At 42.7% G+C, this 20,811-nt stretch overlaps 1 protein-coding gene across 4 annotated transcripts in view; it reads left to right on the top strand.

Annotated features, from left to right (window-relative positions):
- GRIP1 (glutamate receptor interacting protein 1) overlaps positions 1-20,811 on the top strand; it is a 564,775-nt gene that overhangs the window by 22,856 nt on the left and 521,108 nt on the right. For 3 of the 4 annotated variants that reach the window (XM_065558517.1, XM_065558487.1, XM_065558537.1), the window contains exon 1: positions 546-8,489. The exons of the other annotated variant lie outside the window; for it this stretch is intronic. In XM_065558517.1, the coding sequence (XP_065414589.1) occupies positions 8,435-8,489 (55 nt within the window). In that variant the 5' untranslated portion in view covers positions 546-8,434. Of the gene's footprint in view, positions 1-545; positions 8,490-20,811 lie in introns of those variants that run through there. 4 annotated transcript variants of the gene reach the window in all.

Here is a 20,811-nt window from a genome sequence, read left to right as displayed (position 1 = left end):
AAGGCAAGGAATTAGTGGTAGCGGAGGAGACCCAGTGATTTGGAATCTGGATGGTACAAAAGGATCTTAAAGTTTTATTCCATTTATTCTCCTGAGTACACAAAAATGAGGAAATAGGTTAAACAGAAATTAAAAGGTACGATGCCAAAAGTGAAATCCCTGCAAGCTGCATGGAAACTTTTTAAAGACACCATAAAAAAGGCTCAACTTAAATGTATACCCCAAATTTAAAAACATAGCAACAGGACCAGAAAAATACAAACAACAAAGTAAAAGAAGCAGTGAGAGGCAAAAAGGCATCCTTTAAAAAGTGGAAGTTTAATCCTATTGAGGAAAATAGAAAAGAGCATAAACTCTGGCAAGTGAAGTGTAAAAATATAATTAAGAAGACCAAAAAAGAATTTGAAGAACAGCTAGCCAAAGACTCAAAAAGTAATAGCAATTTTTTTTAAAATACATCAGAAGCAGGAAGCCTGCTAAACAACCAGTGGGGCCACTGGATGATCAAGATGCTAAAGGAGCACTCAAGGACGATAAGGCCATTGCGGAGAAACTAAATGAATTCTTTGCATTGGTCTTCACGGCTGAGGATGTGAGGGAGATTCCCAAACCTGACCCATTCTTTTTAGGTCAGAAATCTGAGGATCTCTCCTAGATTGTGGTGTCATTAGAGGAGGTTTTGGAACAAATTGATAAATTAAACAGTAATAAGACACGTGAACCAGATGGTATTCATCCAAGAGTTCTGAAGGAATTCAGATGTGAAATTGCAGAACTACTGACTCTGGTATGTAACCTATCACTTAAATCAGCTTCTATACCAGATGACTGGAGGATAGCTAATGTGACACCAATTATTAAAAAAAGGCTCCAGAGGCAATTCCAGCAATTAGAGGCCGATAAGCCTAACTTCAGTACTAGGTAAACTGGTTGAAACTATAGTAAAGAACAGAATTATCAGATATATAGGTGAACATAATTTGTTGGGGAAGAGTCAACATGATTTTTGTAAAGGGAAATCATGCTCACCAACCTACTAGAATTTTTGAAAGGGTCAACAAGCGTGCGAACAAGTGGGATCCAGTGGACATAGTGTACTTAGATTTTCAGAAAGCCTTTGACAAGGACCCTCACCAAAGGCTCTTAAGCAAAGTAAGCTGTCATTGGATAAAAGGGATCAGTAAAGAAACAAAGGGTAAGAATAAATGGTCAGTTTTCAGAATAGAGAGAGGTAAATAGTGGTGTCTCTCAGGGATCTGTACTGGGACCAGTCCTATTCAACATATTCATAAATGATCTGGAAAAAGGGATAAACAGTGAGGTGGCAAAATTCGTAGACAATACAAAACTACTTAAGATAGTTAAGCAGGGCCATCCTTACCCATACACAAAGTATGCAGCTGCGTAGGACACCAGGAAATTTGGGGCACCAAATTTCCTGATGCCCTGTACAGCTGTGTGCTGCTCCAGCCCCTGCTCCGGCTCTTCCCCAGAGCCCACACCCCTGCTCCACCCCACCCCAGCTCTGCCCCCACTCCCCTGAGGACTCCAGAAGCAGTCAGGCCTGCACTCACCGGTAAGTAGAGTGACCTGGCCCCAGCCTGCTCTGCTCCCCTGGCTCCCAGCCGTGCAGCCAGCAAGTGCTGGGGGGAGGTTCCCCTCCTCCCCCCAAGCCTGGGAGCCAGGGAAGAGGAGCGGGCTGGTGTCGGGTCACTCCCCTTTCCGCAGGAAGTGGCCAGCTCCTCTTCCCCCCATTCCCCATGGAGACCTGGGGCCAGCCACCTCCCCCCCCGTGGGGAGGACTAGGGCGGGGCCCCACACAACCCCCCTGCAGAAGCCTGGGGACAGCCCCTGCCGCTCCACCCACAGAGGCCTGGGGGGCGCTGCATAGGGCACCAAAATAGCTAGGGACGGTCCTGTAGTTAAGTCCCAAGCAGATTGCGAAGAGCTACAAAGGGATTTCACAAAATTGGGTGACTGGGCAACAAAATGGCAAATGAAATTCAATGTTGATAAATGCAAAGTAATGCACATTGGAAAATATAATTCCAACTATTCATATAAAATGATGGGGTCTAAATTAGCTGTTACCACTCAAGAAAGTGATCTTGGAGTCATTGTGGATAGCTCCCTGAAAACATCCCCTCAGTTTGCAGTGGCAATCAAAGCTAACAGAATGTTGGGAATCATTAGGAAAGAGATAGATAATAAGACAGAAAATGTCATATTGCATCTATATAAATCTATAGTACGCTCACATCTTGAACACTGCGCGCAGATGTGGTCGCCCCATCTCAAAAAAGATATATTGGAATTGGAAAAGGTTCAGAAAAGGGCAACAAAAATGATTAGGGGAATGGGAACAGCTTCCATATGAGGAGAGATTAATAGGACTGGGACTTTTCAGCCTGGAAAAGAGACGACTAAGAGGGGATATGATAGAAATCTATAACATCATGACTGGTGTGGAGAAAGTACATAAGGACGTGTTACTTACTCCTTCTCATAATACAGGAATTAGGGGTTGCCAAATGAAATTAGTAGGCAGCAGGTTTAAAACGAACAAAAGGAAGTATTTCTTCACACAACGCAGTCAACCTGTGGAACTCTTTGCCAGAGGATGTTGTGAAGGCCAAAACACTAACAGGGTTTAAAAAAATACTAGATAAATGCATGGAGGATAGGACCATCAATGGCTATTAGCCAGGATGGGTAGGGATGGTGTCCCTAGCCTCTGTTTGCCAGAAACTGGGAATGAGGGACAGGGGATGGATCACTTTATGATTACCTATTCTGTTTATTCCCTTTGGAGCACCTGGCATTGGCCACTGTTGGAAGACAGGATACTGGGCTAGATAGACCTTTGGTCTGACCCATTATGGTCATTCTTATGTGCTGAGTAGGCTTGAACACATCCACTTAAAGTGGAGAAATTCCTTCCTGAAACAGGAAAGAAGCCTGTAGCCTTGAAATAACATTTTCAAAAGCACCAAATGACATTTGCAAATAGGACTCAGGCCCCTAAGACACTTATGTGATTTTAAAAATGTTGCTCTTGGTGTATACTAGAACTAATGGCAGAGGGAGAAACATAGCCCACATGTTGTCTTGACAAATTAGAGCCTAAAACTTCCCCTATTGAAATCAACAGTAAACTTGCTTCAATTTTCCACTAACTTCAATGGGAGCAGGACTGGGCCCATAGATAATATGCAGAAGAATATAACCTCATGCAGTAGGCAACTTTAAAAAAATATATATATGGCATGTGAAAGTAGGTACCTTAATGCAAGGTTGAAAATGTCTGTACCATGCTCCGACTTCTGTTTTGTAGCCTATTGGGATTCTTTTTAGCATTAAAAAAAAAATAAAAAAGAACTGAAACTGAAGTGTAGTTAGGGCCCTTCATTTTTTGTTTTGTTTTTATTTTATTTTTCTTGTGAATTTATCAGTGTTTATTTCGACGACAACAAAAGCACGTGAAAATCAGTAGAAAAAACTATTAATAATTTTTCTGGGTAAATATCAGGGTTTATTTTGGTGGATAGAAGGACAGGGGGAAAAGTATTCAGTAGATTCAAGCTTTGATTAATGGAATTCAATGTAGTTTGCTGCAGAACTAAAACAGAACTCAAAACACAATGCCACCTCTGTTTAAGAAAACAATGTATCTCTAATCCCCAAATACAACTTTTCATTTGAATAACAGTTTACTGTTGTAGACTTAGAACTATAAACCTATAAATATTTACATTTAATAATTGGGCCACACCATTTACATGCAACTTCATCCTTTTCTCCTGTTTTTGTTTTTTTTAATTTTCAAATACTTCCTTGTATTCTGAAACAGATTTTCATTTTCTTCCCATTTTAGTGTGTCAGATCTTTAAACTGTTATCTGTTAAGAGCTCGAAGTGTGTACATCGTGGCCATGAGATTCATCAATACGTTCAGATGCATATGCACTTCAGAGCTTGTGTGCGTATCTGTTTGTTTATTGGGTGTATCCTCTAAACCAGTGGCTCTCAACCTTTCCAGACTATTGTGCCCCTTTCAGGGGTCTGATTTGTCTTGCGTACTCCCAAGACTCACCTCACTTAAAAACTATTTGCTTAAAAATCAGACATAAATATACAGAAGTGTCACAGCACGCTATTACTGAAAAATTGCTTACTTCTTATTTTTACCACATATTTATAAAATAAATCAAATGGAATATAAACATTGTACTTACATTTCAGTGTATAGCCATATAGAGCAGTATAAACCAGCCATTGTCGGTATGAAATTTTAGTTTGTACTGACTTTGCTAGTGCTTTTTATGTAGCCTGTTGTAAAACTAGTCAAATACCTCAAAGTAAAACTATTTCCCCATGCTTATTCCCCCTCTCCCCCTACAGTTCCTCATATCTCCTTGTCAATTGCTGGAAATGGGCCATTTTCATTACCACTACAAACAGTTTTTTTTTCTCTCCTGCTGATAAAAGCTCAACTTAACTGATCACTCCCCTTATAGTGTGAATAGTAACACCCATTGTTTCATGTTCTCTGTGTATACATATATCTTCCTACTGTATTTTCCACTACATGCATCCGATGAAGTGGGCTGTAGCCCATGAAAGCTTATGCTCAAATAAATTTGTTAGTCTCTAAGGTGCCACAAATACTCCTGTTCTTTTTGCAGATACAGACTAACATGGCTACTACTCTGAAACCTGTATCTATTCTGAGGGGCTCTCTTTCAATAAAACAGTTTTTTACATACAGATCATAGGCATGACAATGCTGCCTAAACCCAATGGCTGGCCAAGTTTAGATGAGGGAAAAATAGACAAGAAAATAGACCAAACACTGGTGGCTATATACTATATTTTATATGTGCTTACTAAACCAATTTGGTCCAGAAATCACATTGAGAATCAGAGGTGAGGAGAACATCCCCCACTTCTACCTTTGCAAGGTCCAGGCTCCATATGCAACCAGAACCTTTCTTATTCTGGGGGAGTAGCACCACTATAGTTAAGGTTGAGACTTAGCTTAATGACCTGGAGGAGGTCATTTGAGCAAAGGATTCCTGAGAAACTGAAATTCCTTAAATCAAAATTGTATCTGTCCATCCATGCCCTTAACCTGGGATCAAACTATGCCTCTGATCCTCCCTAAACAGGTATCACCCATTCAGAATTGATCTCAGCTAATGTCCAGCACTTACTGCTCCTTTGGGGAAGCAATATTTAAAAAGTTATTCAGGGTAAAAGTTGGATCTGTAATGTGATTTGGGGCAAGTTGACAAGCTTGAGAAAGTCATTTGCACCTGTATAGCAGGACGGGAGTTCTGTCGCAAGCCGAGAGTTTGCAAGCAGCCTGAGATCAGTAAGCGGGTGACTCCAGGAGACATTGTGTGGCCACTGAACCTGACTGGCACCCATGTACTGTAAGTTTGAATCCTCACCTGGACAGCTTTCTAAGAACATGTGTTGTGCATACTAGTTGCTTTCTGCCTGCATTCTGCAGGAGCACCTTCTGGACATCTTGCCTTGAGAGCAAAGCTTTTAATTTAAGAGTCAATATTTTGGAGTTCTCTAAAATTCAAATGTATACTCCAATTTTTCTTTAGAAGTATTGGGAAGGGAAATAACATTACCTAAAGAGAAGATGAAAGACTCTAGGAAGCAGTAGCATTAGGGAATGCAATCATGCTGCATGCTATTCACCCTTTTCTTCAACAATGGGATGGGAATCAAAGAAAAGCAAGTAGCTGTGATTCTCCTCAATGTGAACAGGATCTAAGGGGTATCTGAGCATCAGTAAACGCACCCACAAGAGAGCCCTACTTTAAGGACTGGTTTACTATCAACATTGACAAATGTGCTGCTAGGATGCTGTCATCAGTTAAAACACTAATTTGTTTATCATGAAAAATAAACGGATTTTCCCTTCCCCCAACTTTCTACACTAATTCATCCAATCTCCACAAAGCAAAGGTTCACACTTATCAATTTCACCCCTCAAAATACTGTGGTTTCTGTGAAAAAGGAGTTTGAAGGGAATGTTAGACACTAGAAAAAGTTTAGCCATGTAACTCCCTTTTAAAACAGTCATAGCAAACATCTAAAAATATGTTCCCCTCTACAAGCTGCCTTAGAAAAATTAAGAAGTACTCAAACTACAATAAGGGTTTTAAAGGGACATGCTACCTCCAAACCCAGAAAATTTTGTAGCTCTTTTCCCCCTTTAAAATATAAAAACTGGCATAACTTTAACTGTGGTGGCACTTCTGCCGCCCCATCATAATATTGCTGTGCCAGGCATAGAGTCAGCAGTGCAAATTGAGGTCATTTGATTAAGGGGTTCCCCAGATACAGCTTGCCCAATAAGGAGCTGGCTCTAATAATCAAAGTGCTCTAAAATCTGCAGGCCTGAGGAGGTTGTCCTGAAAACTGGTATGCTGCAATAGGTCCTAGGAGACTGTGGTGCAAATATGGGTCTTTTGATCTTGGGGCTGGCGATACTATTCCCAAGGGGTGGTGTGTACCTTTGATTTATTTCCTGAATTTTTTCCCAAATGGGCAAGTATAGATGCTCTCAGTATTCTAGGGCAAGGGGCACTGTGGCTCAATCTTAAATGTTAATGAAATTTTTGGGCATTGACTTGACTAGAATCTAAGGTGTGATTGTCAATGCACCGTGACTCACCACAATACCTCCAGATTGTTTTTGGTCATTAGGAAAGGGATAGATAATAAGACAGAGAATATCATACTGCCTCTATATAAATCCACAGTACGCCCGCCTCTTGAATACTGCGTGCAGATGTGGTCGCTCCATCTCAAAAAAGATATATTGGAATTGGAAAAGGTACAGAAAAGGGCAATACAAATTATTAGGGGTATGGAACAGCTTCCATATGAGAAGAGATTAATAAAACTGGGACTTTTCAGCTTGGAAAAGAGATGACTAAGGGAGGATATGATAGAGGTCTATAAAATCATGACAGGTATGGAGAAAGTAGATAAGGAAGTGTTATTTACTCCTTCTCATAGCACAAGAACTAGGGGTCACCAAATGAAATTAGTAGGTAGCAGGTTTAAAATAAATAAATGGAAGTATTTCTTCATACAATACACAGTCAATCTGTAGAACTCCTTGCCAGAGGATGTTGTGAAGGCCAAAACACTAACAGATTAAAAAAAAAAAAAGCTAGATAAGTTCATGGAGGATAGGTCCATCAATGGCTATTAGCCTTGATGGGCCAGGATGGTGTCCCTAGCTTCTGTTTGCCAGAAGCTATGAATGGCCGATAGAGGATGAACCACTTGATGATTACCTGTTCTATTCATTACCTCTGAAGCACCTGGCATTGGCCACGGTTGGAAGCCAGGACACTGGGCTAGATGGACCATTGATCTGACCCAGTATGGCTGTTCTTATGCTATTCTAGCAAGAAATCTCCTCTCCCAAACCCACCTGTTTTGAAAGTGATCAAGTTATTTCATGATTTATGCTGTCAGAACAGATTTAGACCCCCCCCTCCCCCCTTGGAGACAATGTAAGATGAAACAGCTGTTTCAGTGGAGGAGGGGAATCTAGATGCAGACGGCCTCTTTCCATCCTAAAATGGATTTGATAATTGTTGCAGGCAAAAACAATGTCTTTAGATACATTTTTCATTACAAATGAGAAAGACCCGGTGCAGGACCCGTTGTTCAGCTGTGCCTGTAGTAGCTCCTTCTAAAAGGCCAAAATGGGCTGTAAGGGGGATGTCTTGGCAAAGAGCAGTCCTGCCCTAAAGCTGCAGGAGTTTTCTGAGCTGCAGGCTCTTGTTGATCTGTTTGTAGCTGTACACTCATCCTCGACAGGAGCAGCTTGATTGCCTCTACAGGCAAACCACCTGCCTTCTGAGTGGGCAGAAGTTGGTGCTTTTGATAAATACTTTGGCCCCGGGTGACAAGGAAGCCAGGCGTGGGGCTACGGATTCGGGGGCGCTGTTCCCCAAGACAATACTCCGCTCTGCCTGCAGGCGGGGGAGGGAGAGACCCGCGGCACTCGCCTCTTACCTGGAGGCCAAGCGGGGAGGTGCTGCCCTCCCCCGCCCTGCGCGGCGCCTGGTTCACAACCCCTCCCTGCCTGCCTTGCGGGGAGTCCGCTGGGGCCCCGCCGCCGCTCGTCGTCTCCATTGTGCGGCCGGCGGCGGAGCGGAGAGGCAAGCGCCCTTCCCACCCCGCCCTGTCCCCGGCTGAACCCCCCACCCCCGTCCCCTCCTAGCTGCTCGCCCCCTCCCCTTCCCTCCCTGCCACAGCGAGGCTGCCGCTGCCCGGAGGAGCCGCCGAGTTCCCCCCGGAGTGCGGGAGGAGAAGGGGGCGCCGCCTCGCACTGCAATGTGCCGCCCGCCGCCGCCGCAGCAGCCGTGAGGAGCCGGGTGCTCGCGGGAACCATGCCGGGCTGGAAGAAGAACATCCCCACCTGCCTGCAAGCCGAGCCGGAGCGAGGTGAGCCCGCGGGGGCGGCGGGCTGGGACCGGCGCCTTGGGCAAGGGAAGGGGGGGGGAAAGCGGGGGCTGCAATGCCGCCGGGGCCTCCTGCTCTTCCTCCTTCCCCGGCAGGCAGCCGCGGAGACTGAGCTCCGCCGGTCCGCTGCCTGGGCGGGAGCGGAGAGCTGCTCCGGGAGCCGGGCACAAAGGGAGAGCGGGGGAGTGACAGGCATGGAGGCGCACCTAGAGCGCCGCGCAGGGGGCACGTTCCCCTGCTGCTGGAGCTGCTAACTTTCCTGGCCGGGGCAGCGCTCCAGCTCCCGGATTTGTGGCTTCTCGCTCGGACCTCCCCCTCGGGCTGGCTGTGAGCGCGGGGGGCTCGCTGCCTCGCAGAGAGGCTTTGCAAACTTTCCTCGTGCTCTCCCTCTGGAGTCCGACCCCTGGCTGGCCCTGCGCTGGGGGATTACAAAGTTGCCGAGGCGGTGTGATCAAAGAGAAACCCGGGAGAGGAGTGGAGGGGGTTTTAGATGGTATGCGTGAAATTCAATAAATATCGGAGTGTTTTTCTAAAGGATGGCCCTGATTCGCTTCCTATTTACACCAGGGTAAATCGGAAGCAACCTCCTTAAGGCAATGGAGTTACACTGGTGAAAGCAGGGAAATCCGGTTCAATGGGTATAAAACTTGAATGCAATCCTACGGGTAAAAGCTGCTGGCGTTTTCAGCGTCTCAGAGTTGTACAGGTACTGGATTGCAATTTAGGGCATGTCTACACGCAGAAAGTTGCACCAATGGAGCAGTATCTTCATGTAATTCTGAAAAAAGAACAGGAGTACTTATGGCACCTTAGAGGCTAACAAATTTATTAGAGCATAAGCTTTCGTGGACTACAGCCCACTTCTTCGGATGCATCCGAAGAAGTGGGCTGTAGTCCACGAAAGCTTATGCTCTAATAAATTTGTTAGCCTCTAAGGTGCCACAAGTACTCCTGTTCTTTTTGCGGATACAGACTGACACGGCTGCTACTCTGAAACATGTAATTCTGAGAATGTTTGCAGAGGACTTGGCTTATTTTTGCGGTGTCTTGCAGGTCACACATTTTATAAATTGCGATTCAAGAAGGTAAATTATAGGGTAACTTTTAAAACGAAGCCTCTGCCTGCTTTTGTGCAAACAGCAGCCGTTTTATTCATGATCCTTACTGGTGATCGATGTATGTAACTTCTAGATTCTCAGCTGAATGTAAATTACAGATCGCACCTAGCTCTCGAGGAATGTGTGAAAGTGACTAGGAGGAGTGGGTCTAAACGACTGGTCCTTAGAAATTGTCAGTATTGCAGGACTTCAAAACTGTAAATTCTGAAAATAGGGAAAAAATCCTGCGGTTTACTTTCAGAGGGGATGATGGCATCTTAAGTATTTATACAGTTTTAATAACATTGGGGAAAAATTGCAAATCCCATTAAGACAACTTTAAGGAGATCAACAAGGGATTGTAGAAACGTTCTCAAATAAAACCTTTATAGTGCAGGATTATTTGGTTAAAGTTAAATCCTGTGACAAAATGATGGATTTGGTGTTTTCTGGTCACTTTTCAAAACCAACAATGCTTTGATTTCATTTGATGTGGAATAAAACAACTTTGTCATTGTAACTGCAAAAACAAGTTTTGTCACCAGGGATTACTTTGTCACTGCTTTATGGAAGGATTATGCATATAAAGAAAAAAATCCAGTAAAATATTAACATTTGGGAATTTTAGACTGTACCTATTTCATTATTATATGTAAAAAGTTGTAAGTTTTTGATATACCACTTGTTAATCAAGTTTCAATGTTCAGTCGCATATACTCCTCTAGATGGTAGAGGAGGTCTTTGGTTTTCCTATAGACTAATGAGCCAGGGAATTTATTTCTTTTGACTGTTATCTTATTGGATACATCTATGTATTGCTAAGAAGGAACCTAGAAAATATTCAAAGTGAGATTGTATGATCTGCTCTAAGGAAGAGACTTCTGGTCTCAGGCTGGATAGTGAAGCCTGTTTCAGAAGTGTTGTGTGTGTTGTAAGTCACTAAAGTAGTGAAGAGGACAATGTACAGTAATTAAAAAGGATAATTGAAATGTTAGTTTCTCATGGTTGAAATGAATACTAAGTATTCTCTTATGTAATGTTAATGTAATACACCTCTATCCCGATATAACACGACCTGATATAACACGAATTTGGATATAACGCGGTAAAGCAGTGCTCCGGGGGGGAGGGGGGAAGACGGATCAAAGCAAGTTCGATATAATGCGGTTTCACCTATAACACGGTAAGATTTTTTTATTTTTTGGCTCCCGAAGACAGCGTTATATCGAGGTAGAGGTGTACGTTATTACACATGTATGCTAAACTCTAGATGCATATTTTTGACATGAGTAAACGTGTATGGTGCTGTGTTCTGGAAAAACATAGAAATGAGTAGATGACTGAACTGTCACAATATGCTAGCTGTTTCTTAGAAATGTGGGAACTTTCAAAGATGATCTAATCTGTGTATTGCAGAGATAGCGAAAGCAAAAAAATCAGTCAGGAATGGGTATTGTGCTTTCTGCCTTATCTTTTTTTTAGTAGTGTGCACAATTACTATTAGATATCTTTTTCTTTTAACTTTGTCTTTCTAAATCAGCTAAGATGCTGATTTGTAAACAGTTCATATTTTGTATGTATTGAGCTGAGGGGTGAAAACATTATCTACTATCTCTTATTTTCATTATGAATCTCAACAAATTAACATTTAGAAATTCTTATCATTGATGCTTTTTTTTTGTATTTTATTTCCACAGGGTAAATAAAGCTCTTCAGAACCTAGAGTAAATAGTTTCTTTCTAATGTATGTTTCATTGTATATTGCTCAAGCTTAGCTAATTAACTTAGCAGAATTTCAGTGCTACTTAGAATTTGATCAAACTTTTCTTTTTGGAATTCAGGAAAACATAGTGATCAAAATAAGTAATCATTGTTGAATCAGGTTGTCCTTGAACCTGAATAGTAGAGTAGATTAGACTTTTCAAACTGTCCAGAAAAATGGCCAGTGTAGTAATGAAATAAGATGCATCTCTAGCTAATGTAGCAGTTTAGTATGGCATTGACTTAAAAGGCAATTACAAATACAGTTAAATTCTGGTTTAGGGCCAGTTGTGCTAATATCCTCCTCTGCTATTTCCAGACAATATTTTTATTCAGATAGTCTACAATCCATTTATATATACATCATGCTAGTATAATTCTTTTGTATATAAGATATTTATTCTAACCTAATATCATAACCATCTTTTACATCCAAATTAACAAAAAATTACAGAATACAATTAAATTTCATATTGACTCTTAAGGAATATTTCATCAATACATATGTACTTTATTTTGAATTGTATTATATATGTTCCTGTATTTGATCCTTTTTAATACTTTCCCTGTTAGTGGGGTGGGAGGGGGAAAGCTAGTCTTAGTCTTGATGCTTTTCTTTGATCATCAGTAGGTTTGGACACAAGTTTTTAATGTTCTGTATAATTCAACACAAAAAGATCCATTAACTTTGAGTTAAGGTTGCTAAATGGCATATTTCTATAAAGCAAATCACAACAAGCAAGGGAAAAAAATCAGTTAAGTCATTCTACGGCCCATCTGTACTCTTCCCATCAGTTCGCCTTTTCAACAACCTCAACTATTTTCCATCAAGTTTCTACTGGTAAATCCTTAAGGGACCTAAATTTCTGCTGGTGGCCATATGCAAATCCGCCTAAGTAAGTCCTGATGCCACTGAGCAGCTTGGTGTTACTCCTGCGGGAATTCTGCACCAAAAATATAAAAATTATGTGCATAATATTTTAAAATTCTGCAAAATTTTGCAAAGGTTTCTTGTCAGTAAATAAATGTGGCTCCAGCATGGCAGTGGGAAACACAGGCCAGTGTGTGGGGTGAGAGGTTTCTGTGTGGGGCAATCTGGGTGCAGGCGGCTCAGTGGGAGATCTGGATGCACGGGGGCTTGTTGTGGGGGTTCCGGGTGCAGGGGCAATGGGACTCTGCAAGGGATCCAGGTGAAGGTGGTTAGGGCTCAGCAGGGGGGATCTGGGTGTGGGGGACTTAGAGGGGGGGTCCAGGTGCTGGGGGAGTGGGCCTTGATGGGGTACGGGTGCAGCTGGTTGGGGCTCAGTGGGGTGGGAGTTTGGGCCTGGGGAGCTCGTTGGGGAGGGGTCCAGGTGTTGGGAGATAGGGCTTGTCAGGGTGAGGGTTCGATGGGCCTTCTTAACCGGGGAGTCCCAGCTGCTGCCAAGAGGACGGTGCATGCTGCATTTCTGCTTCCCTCCACAATTCCCCTTTCCACTTTTCTTCCCCATCTCATCCCCCTCCCTTCACTCCTGCATTCCCCTCCCCCTGCCCTATTCTACCCTCCCTCCCTTCCCCACTGCCGCCTCCTCCCCACTCCCTCACCGCTCTTCCCTCATTTCCCCCACCTCCTCCTTACCCAGCCCCACTGTGGGCACTCACTGTTGCACAGAAAACAGGAAGGCTCCGAGCACATAGAAGGAGATCACAACTGGCACTAGGACCCAGGAGGCAGAGTTCAACTACAGAATCCGGGGAGCCGAGACACAGCCTCCTTAAACTGGGCAGCTCTGTGCTTGCAGAAATGGGGGGTGGGGGTGGCGGGCAGTGGCATGTAATCCCGTGTCTGCCCATGCCTCATCTCTGTTTTGGGGGAGAGCAATGACTCCCCCCGCCCAAACTGTGCCCAAGGCCAAGTGGTTTCCCTGTCATTTTCTACAGGGAAGCACAGGAATTCTGCGGGGGCATTTTCTGTGGGCGTGTAGACCTGCAGAATTTCCCCAGGAGTATGGTGTGTAAGCCCCAGTGGGATTTTCAAATTAGGCATTCCCAATCTATCTTGCCTGCAGGGCCCAATCCAGTAGGGATTCTTAGCGCATGCCTAACCCACAGGGAGAAGGAAGTAGCAGTGGTCCACTTATAAGCTGTAGCCCTGTGGTTAGAGCACTCACGTGGGATGTGTGAAACCCAAGTTCAGATTGCTGCTCTTCCTGTTTTGGAGCAGGGATTTGAACCTGTGTCTCCTAGATAAGTGGCCTAACCACTGGTTTACAGGTATTTTGGGGTATGTCTCTCTCAATCTCTCATGTTGAAGTTGTTCCTCTCTGTAGGAAATATGTAAATATTAATTGGGCCAGAGAGAGAGAGTGAGGAAAAAACTCTAGCCAAGTCGTTCGCACACTCTCTCTTTTTCTGGACCAGTGAATATTTAAGTATTTCCTACAGAGTGGAACAACTTCAATAGGAAAGATTGAGAGAGACCCACCCTGTTTCCCCATGGTTAGGCCACTCACTCAAGTTCAGATCCCACTTCCAAATCAGGCAGAATGGGTATTTGAACCCAGGTCTCTCACATCCCTAGTAAGTGCTAACTGCTGAACTAGAGGATGTAAGGGCATTGTGACCACAACCATCTCTCCCCCCTGCCCCCCCACCCTTTTTTTTTTTTTTTTTTGTGCAAGAAAGGGGTGCCTGGCTTAGGCATCTAATTGTAGGAGACGATTCATGGCTGTACATCTGAAGCAGAGATAAGTACGTAATTACCTTTGTGGGGCAGGGCTCCTCACAGTTTCCGACTGGCTAGTTTAGACAGGTCCGTACTCAGTGTGCTGACTTTTGAGAGTCCCATTTTTAGGCACCTCACTCTCCATATGCATTGTATATGGCATCTGGGTGTCTAAGTCAGAGCTGAGGATTCCACTGGATGGCAGGGCACCTAAAGTCAGGCATTGCGATACTGAGCCTAAGTTTCCCCCCCTTATCCCCCATCCTCGCACCTTCTTTCGTGGCTCTAGCCCTTATGTTTGTTTCTGACCCAGTTCTCTATTTGTCAAATGGGGATAATACTTCCTTTCTCATAGATTCCAGTATCAAAAGGGACCATGGTGATCACCCAGTCTGATCTGTATAAAACAGGCCATAGAGCTTCCCAAAATAATTCCTAGAGCATAGCTGTTAGAAAAGCATTCAATTTTGTTTTAAAAATTATCAGTGATGGAGCCTCCACTGTCTTGTCTATTCAGATTGTAAGCTCATTGGGCCAGGGACTTTCTCACAAGAACATAAGGATGGCCATACTAGGTCAGACCAATGGTCCATCTAGCCTAGTATCCTGGCTTCTGACAGTGGCCAGTGCCAGATGCTTCAGGGGGAATGAACATAACAGGGCAATTTATTTATTTAACATTGAATTTCATCTGCCATTTTGTTGCCCAGTCACCCAGCTTTGTGAGATCCCTGTGTAACTTTTCACAGTCAGGTTTGGACTTAACTATCTTGAGTAATTTTGTATTGTCTGCAAATTTTGCCACCTGACTGGTTACCCTTTTTTCCAGATCAGCTATGAATACGTTGAAGAGCACTGGTCCCAATGCAGATCTTTGGGGGACCCTGCTATTTACCTCTCCATTGTGAAAACTGACCATTTATTCCTACTCTTTGTTTCCTATATTTTAACCAGTTACTGATTCATGAGAGGACCTTCCCTCTTATCCCATGACTCCATACTTTGCTTAGATCCTTTGGCGTCGGACTTTGTCAAAGGCTTTCTGAATGTCCAGGTACACTATATCCCCTGGATCACCATTATCCACATGTTTGTTGGCCCCCTCAAATAATTCTAATAGGTCAGTGAGGCATTATTTCCCTTTACAAAGGCTGTGTTGGCTCTTCCCCCAACACTCTGTGTATGATAATTCTGTTCTTTACTATAGTTTCAGCCAATTTGCCTGGTATTGAAGTGTATGTACAGTGCCTAACATAATGGGACCATCATCTCATTTGGGAGATTGTAGGGGCTGCCATAATACATATAATAAATAATTTTGTTTATATTGGTAGGTTATTTGGGCTAGCAAATTAAACTCCAAAGTTTAATTTCCCAATGGCTTAATATCTCAATGCTTATTAGTTTATTGGTATGGATAAGAATTATTTCCTATTGAGATCTGATGTCTCCCATGCCCCTCCACTCTACAGTCTCTCTTGCCCCTTGGAGAAAGAACGCAGCTCTCCATGTTCTCTTGTAGAATCCAGTTCCAGACAATGTTCTCTTAATTCTCTTCCATGTTTAGCTTTAACAATTGATGTGCGCATATCATATGCACACATGTGTTGTGTTTTTTTTTTTTTTTTTTTTTTTTTTTTTTTTGAAAGCTGAATGTAATAGGGAAGTAGGAGGCATGATGAGGAGTATGTTGAGGAGCAAGGATCTGGAGAGTTTGGGGAGCAATATACAGGAGTGGGGCATTAGGGGGTGTTAGGTGGGATCCTGTGATTATGGAGCCAAGGGATATGTGTTGATGTGGGTGGATGGGACTAGTAGGGCTGAATGGGGAGGAAATTGAACTTAAGGTAGGAGAAACATTATTGAGAGAAGTGTAACAGAGTTCCACTATGACGGACCACCTATGGCTTGTCAGAACACAAATCTTGTTTCCCCAGGCCCTTCCCCCCCCCCCCTTAAATCCTATAATTTTCTCCCATGATCTTACACACATTCCTTCTCACCCTCTCCTCAACATCCCTATTCAACACCGAAGCTCTTCTTTATATGTAGCTGCCTGTTCATCTTTGGCTCCCCATGGAACCTCTTTGGCTCCCTGTGGTGTGGTATACTCGGGAAATCAAGGGTGTGTGTGGATAGGCAGGTTGTGGGAGCCATAGGGGTGATAGACATACAGTGAGGAGAGAAAAGCCTTGTTAGGAGAGCCGGAAGCTGTGTGACAGTCCTTGTACGTCAGTCCCAGTGCATCTGTGTTGAGGGATTAACTCTTAAAGGGCTTCCTGCTACTGTTGCTTCTGCTTTCCAGCACACCAATGCAGCAGTATTAGGGGAGCATTCTGTGGGGAACCCTTCAAATGCTGTTGCATCAGTGCAGATATTCATCTTGTCCAGTACACCAGAGGTGTTGTGCTGTAGGCCCAATGTAACAAGCTGTGTCTGTGCCACGTCATTGGCTCTTTAAAAGTTCTCCATGGTGCTGCTACCTTGGTATGCTGAGGAACCTTACGAAGACTGATATCTTGATGCAAACACACCAGACTCTCACTACAACCCCAGATTCCCTGCTCAGCTGAGGAACCTCCTTGACCCCCCTCTGCACATGTCTTGTATATCTGTACTTGCCCCCTTCTGGCACAATGATGGCAATGCCATAATTCCTGCTGCTCAGACTGTCTCCGTGGCTTACTGATGAGAGCATAGAAGCAGAGTCAGGGATAAAGCAGGTCAGAAGAGTTTGATGAAAACAAAATTTCAATGGAAATTTGTTTTGACTTAAAATAAAGTAACTGAGTTTTGCTAAGGTTAGCTGATCAAATCTATCTGTATTCTGAATGAAGAGAATAAGTTTGTGTTTAAGTTTAAAGTTTCAAAGAATACCGATGAGGTAGGGTGTGTGTATGTATGTGTGGCGTGGGGGTGGATGGGAGGGAGGGAGTGATGCAGGACTTTTGGTTCTTTATTTAGAAGATCTAAAGCAAAGTGAGAAAAACAAATTAACATTTAAAAATTCTCCTTTTTTGAAATATCTTTCCTACAAAAGTTGGTAAATATTTTTCTTTATAAATTGTATGGAGCATTCACTTGGCCTCTGGAGAATTATTGTGCCAAATCTAGAGACTAAATCCAGTAAATTAAAATGTGAAAGAGGGATTTTAGTCTTGTTTAAGTGCAAATTGCAACATATCCTTAAACTATGGAGTTGGTACTGCTGCCTCCATAATTTTAATACCATAATGAAACAACATCTGTAGTGACTGGTCTTTCTTGGATTCCACTACTAAGCTTACCATAGTGAGCTTCCTCTTTTAGAGGACTGGAATTATGCTCTATGTTGAGTAATGAAACTAACATATGGCTGTTGTGGTAAACCTTGTCACTTCAGAAATGACATGTGAAGACTCACCAGTGTAAGATGATGTATCATTAAAATTCAGGGCACACTTTTCCCAGTTTTTCTGTCTAAGCTACTAAACCAAATCAATTTATAAAACTCTTTCTTAGGTGATATTTGAGCAAATACTTTGAGAAAAACATTTCTGAAATTCAAACTTCCAATCAAGTTAAATTAAATAAATAAAAACATTTTATGGGACTCCAGTGTCAGCTTCATAGCTGATCAAGTTTAACAGGAATGTTTAACAAATAACATAAGAACGGCCATACGGGGTCAGACCAAAGGTCCATCTAGCCCAGTATCCTTTCTTCCGACAGTGGCCAATGCCAGGTGCCCCAGGGGGAATGAACAGAACAGGTAATCATCAAGTGATCCATCGGCTTGTCTTGTGTGTTCCCTGCAGAACTGCTTGGTATCCCTTAGTGTATACACATAATTTAAAAAAGTGTATTTATTTTGTTCTGTATAAAATGAGCACCTATTCTTAGCTCCATGAATTTTTGACAGGTTAAATATATAGTTGTCATAATTGACTCCCACAGTCTTGCCCCTCTAACCAACACGGTGCTCAATAACAGAAAAACAAGAGACAATAACCCCTTTCTTTTCCCCTGCTGCTCCTTGAAGACAGAAAAAATAGATAGATTTTGCAGCGTGGCTTGAAGGTCAACAAAATCTGCATAAGGAAGAAATCCAAGTCCCAAAGCTGGCAGGCCATCATGACAACAATCCCTTGTTTGTTAAACTGGGGATTGCTCCATCTTGAGCATTTCTCCCTGAGCAATAATGCCAGTTACAGTCTCTCAGATGATAAATTTCTTAAGTCTTTTGTGGCTCTGTAGGTCAAACCCAACACCTTGAAGTCTACCCAGAAGCCTATGGGCAGCAAGTGCAGATTAGAGCAGTGGTGTAATACAACAAGATCAACTGCTTTAAAAATCAGGCTATACGCTTTGCACTACCTCCGTTTCTGGATGCTTTTAAAATGTAATCTCATGCAAAGCATGTTGCAGTAGTCTAATCTTGAGGTGAGAAAGGAACGGATGACAAAGATTATATCTGAAAGACTATCTCTTAGCCATATATAAAAAAGAAAAAGCTGGCTTGGCTGTAGTTGCCACCTGAAAACTTAACCTGACCCCTAATTTGCAAACTTAAACAACAAAACGCAGACACTATCTTTGGCACATCTTCTGATTGCTTTTCCCAGCCAACCAACTTTTCAGTTTGATTGAATTGTTTCTCCGACAGCTAGTCCTCATCCATGCCTTAATCTTCACCAAATACCGGGTAGGGCCAAGACTGCTCCAGCTAACTAGCATGAGATGGAAATTAAAAAGCTGGGTGTCATCAGCATACATTGCCACACATGTCTTGTCACTAATCCTCCCAACAGCTACACATTAAACAAGATGGGACCTTGTGGAATCCCACACAAGAATGCCTTCAGGGCAGCAAGAACAAAAATCTCCCTATCATCCTTGTAGCAAGAGAGGAAAAGAGCCATACAAGAGCAAACCCCAACCACCTCCCCTGTGATCTGATTTAGCCAAATCAAAGGCACCTCCTGAGCAACAGCACTGAAGGAATGTGGATGTAAAATGATAATTATGGGTACCTGATTTTCATCCATCAGTCAGAAAAGATCATCTACCTTAGCTATTTCTGTGTTATACCCAGTGGTACCCATATAAGACAAGGAACTCTGAAGCCAATAAACACTTGATTGTTTACCATAACTTTTTTCAGTAATATTAACCCAAAATGGAAAGGTAGATACAGAGTGTTAGTTGACCGGTTTTGTCACCAGTTAGTGATGGTTTATTGAATCACTAGCAATATATGCTATTAAGGGAAGCCAGCAACCTGTGCTCCTTCCAGGAGGGACTGACAGTCTTCACCAACAATGGGCCCTATTCTTTTCATTGACCTTCATGAACAGGTTGAGTCTTTAGAACAGGTTGTTGAACAAAGTGCTCCCAACTCAGGTAGGGGAGATGTATGATTTATACTTTCAAAAATTTGTTGGTGACAGCTCTGCCTGCATCAGAAAAACTTGATTGGCAAAATAAGAGGAAATTTCTTCCCAGCAGGAATTTTCTCATATAAACCATTGAGTGAGACAACATGGATTAAGCTATCCATTATCCAAAACAAATCCATTGTTCTAGGCCCTTCAAAGGGGGAAGCATCAAAAGAGGTTCATTACCTTAATAGGAGAGGTGCAACTTCGAAATGCAGGAGTTAGTGGTCACTCCATGATCTACATAAAATTTCCAAATTATTCGTCTCAAATCCTGACTTAACCAATGGCTCAAGAATGGAAGTAGCTGTTTGAGGTGAGCCAACAATGTCTGGGATGTTTTATGGTCAACATGGTGGCAATGAAATCCTAAACTCTTTCAAATATTTGTCTTCCGCATGGATGTTGAAGTTACTGACTGTCTTAACTCGTAGAATACCACGCTGGTGAGTTACATTACGGAGTCCCGTCATAAACTGATTAAGTAACAGGACAATGTGCACCACAACTGGTTTCAGCTGCATCCTGGGATTCTCACAAGATGAACTTCCTATATGCAATCTAGCTGGGAGTAGGAGAACTATATTTCAGGTTGGATGCTAATAGCACAGCCCCGCTACCACCTTGCTGATTTTCCTTCTTTGGCTTGTGCTGATTTTTCAGCTAATACTAACTACACTATACTAGATGCTGCAGCATTGTCTAGATAGGTGTCATTGATATATATGAAGTTGAGCATCTAATGTTTTATTGAATTGTGGGCTGTTATAACTTTGACCCTCGACCTTACATTATTAATCAAAAATAAAAATAAAAAAATGGAAGGCCGGGTTCCTTGTACATGAACAAACTAATCTTTTGAGAGTGCATGCCAATCAAAACTACTGGCACCTTTTTGTGGGAAGGTAAACTGAACATCAACACTCTCTCCATAATAGCAACCTTTTTTTTTTTTGTATATTCTGGGGGGGAGGGATAGCTCAGTGGTTTGAGCATTGGCCTGCTAAACCCAGTGTTGTGAGTTCAATCACTGAGGGGGCCACTTGGGGATTTAGTGCAGGATTGGTCCTGCTTTGAGCAGGGGATTGGACTAGATGACCTCCTGAGGTCCCTTCCAATCCTGATATTCTATGATTGCCAGAACATGTACTTAATAACATTTTTTTTCAAAAGTTCTGATTGTGCACTTTTTTAGTGAACTTTAATTAATCATGATTCCTGTATAATGTAGCACTTTCTTCAAAACTTTAGCACCAGCTTTATTACTTTTTATTTGTATTACCTGTGCAGCCAGAGACATCAATTGGTTTGAGGTTCTGTTGGGT

This window comes from Chrysemys picta, chromosome 1, assembly GCF_011386835.1.
Source record: "Chrysemys picta bellii isolate R12L10 chromosome 1, ASM1138683v2, whole genome shotgun sequence".
Taxonomy (NCBI): Eukaryota; Metazoa; Chordata; order Testudines; family Emydidae; genus Chrysemys; species Chrysemys picta.
Note: the sequence above shows the minus strand (reverse complement) of the source record. Positions and strands in the feature narration are given on the sequence as shown.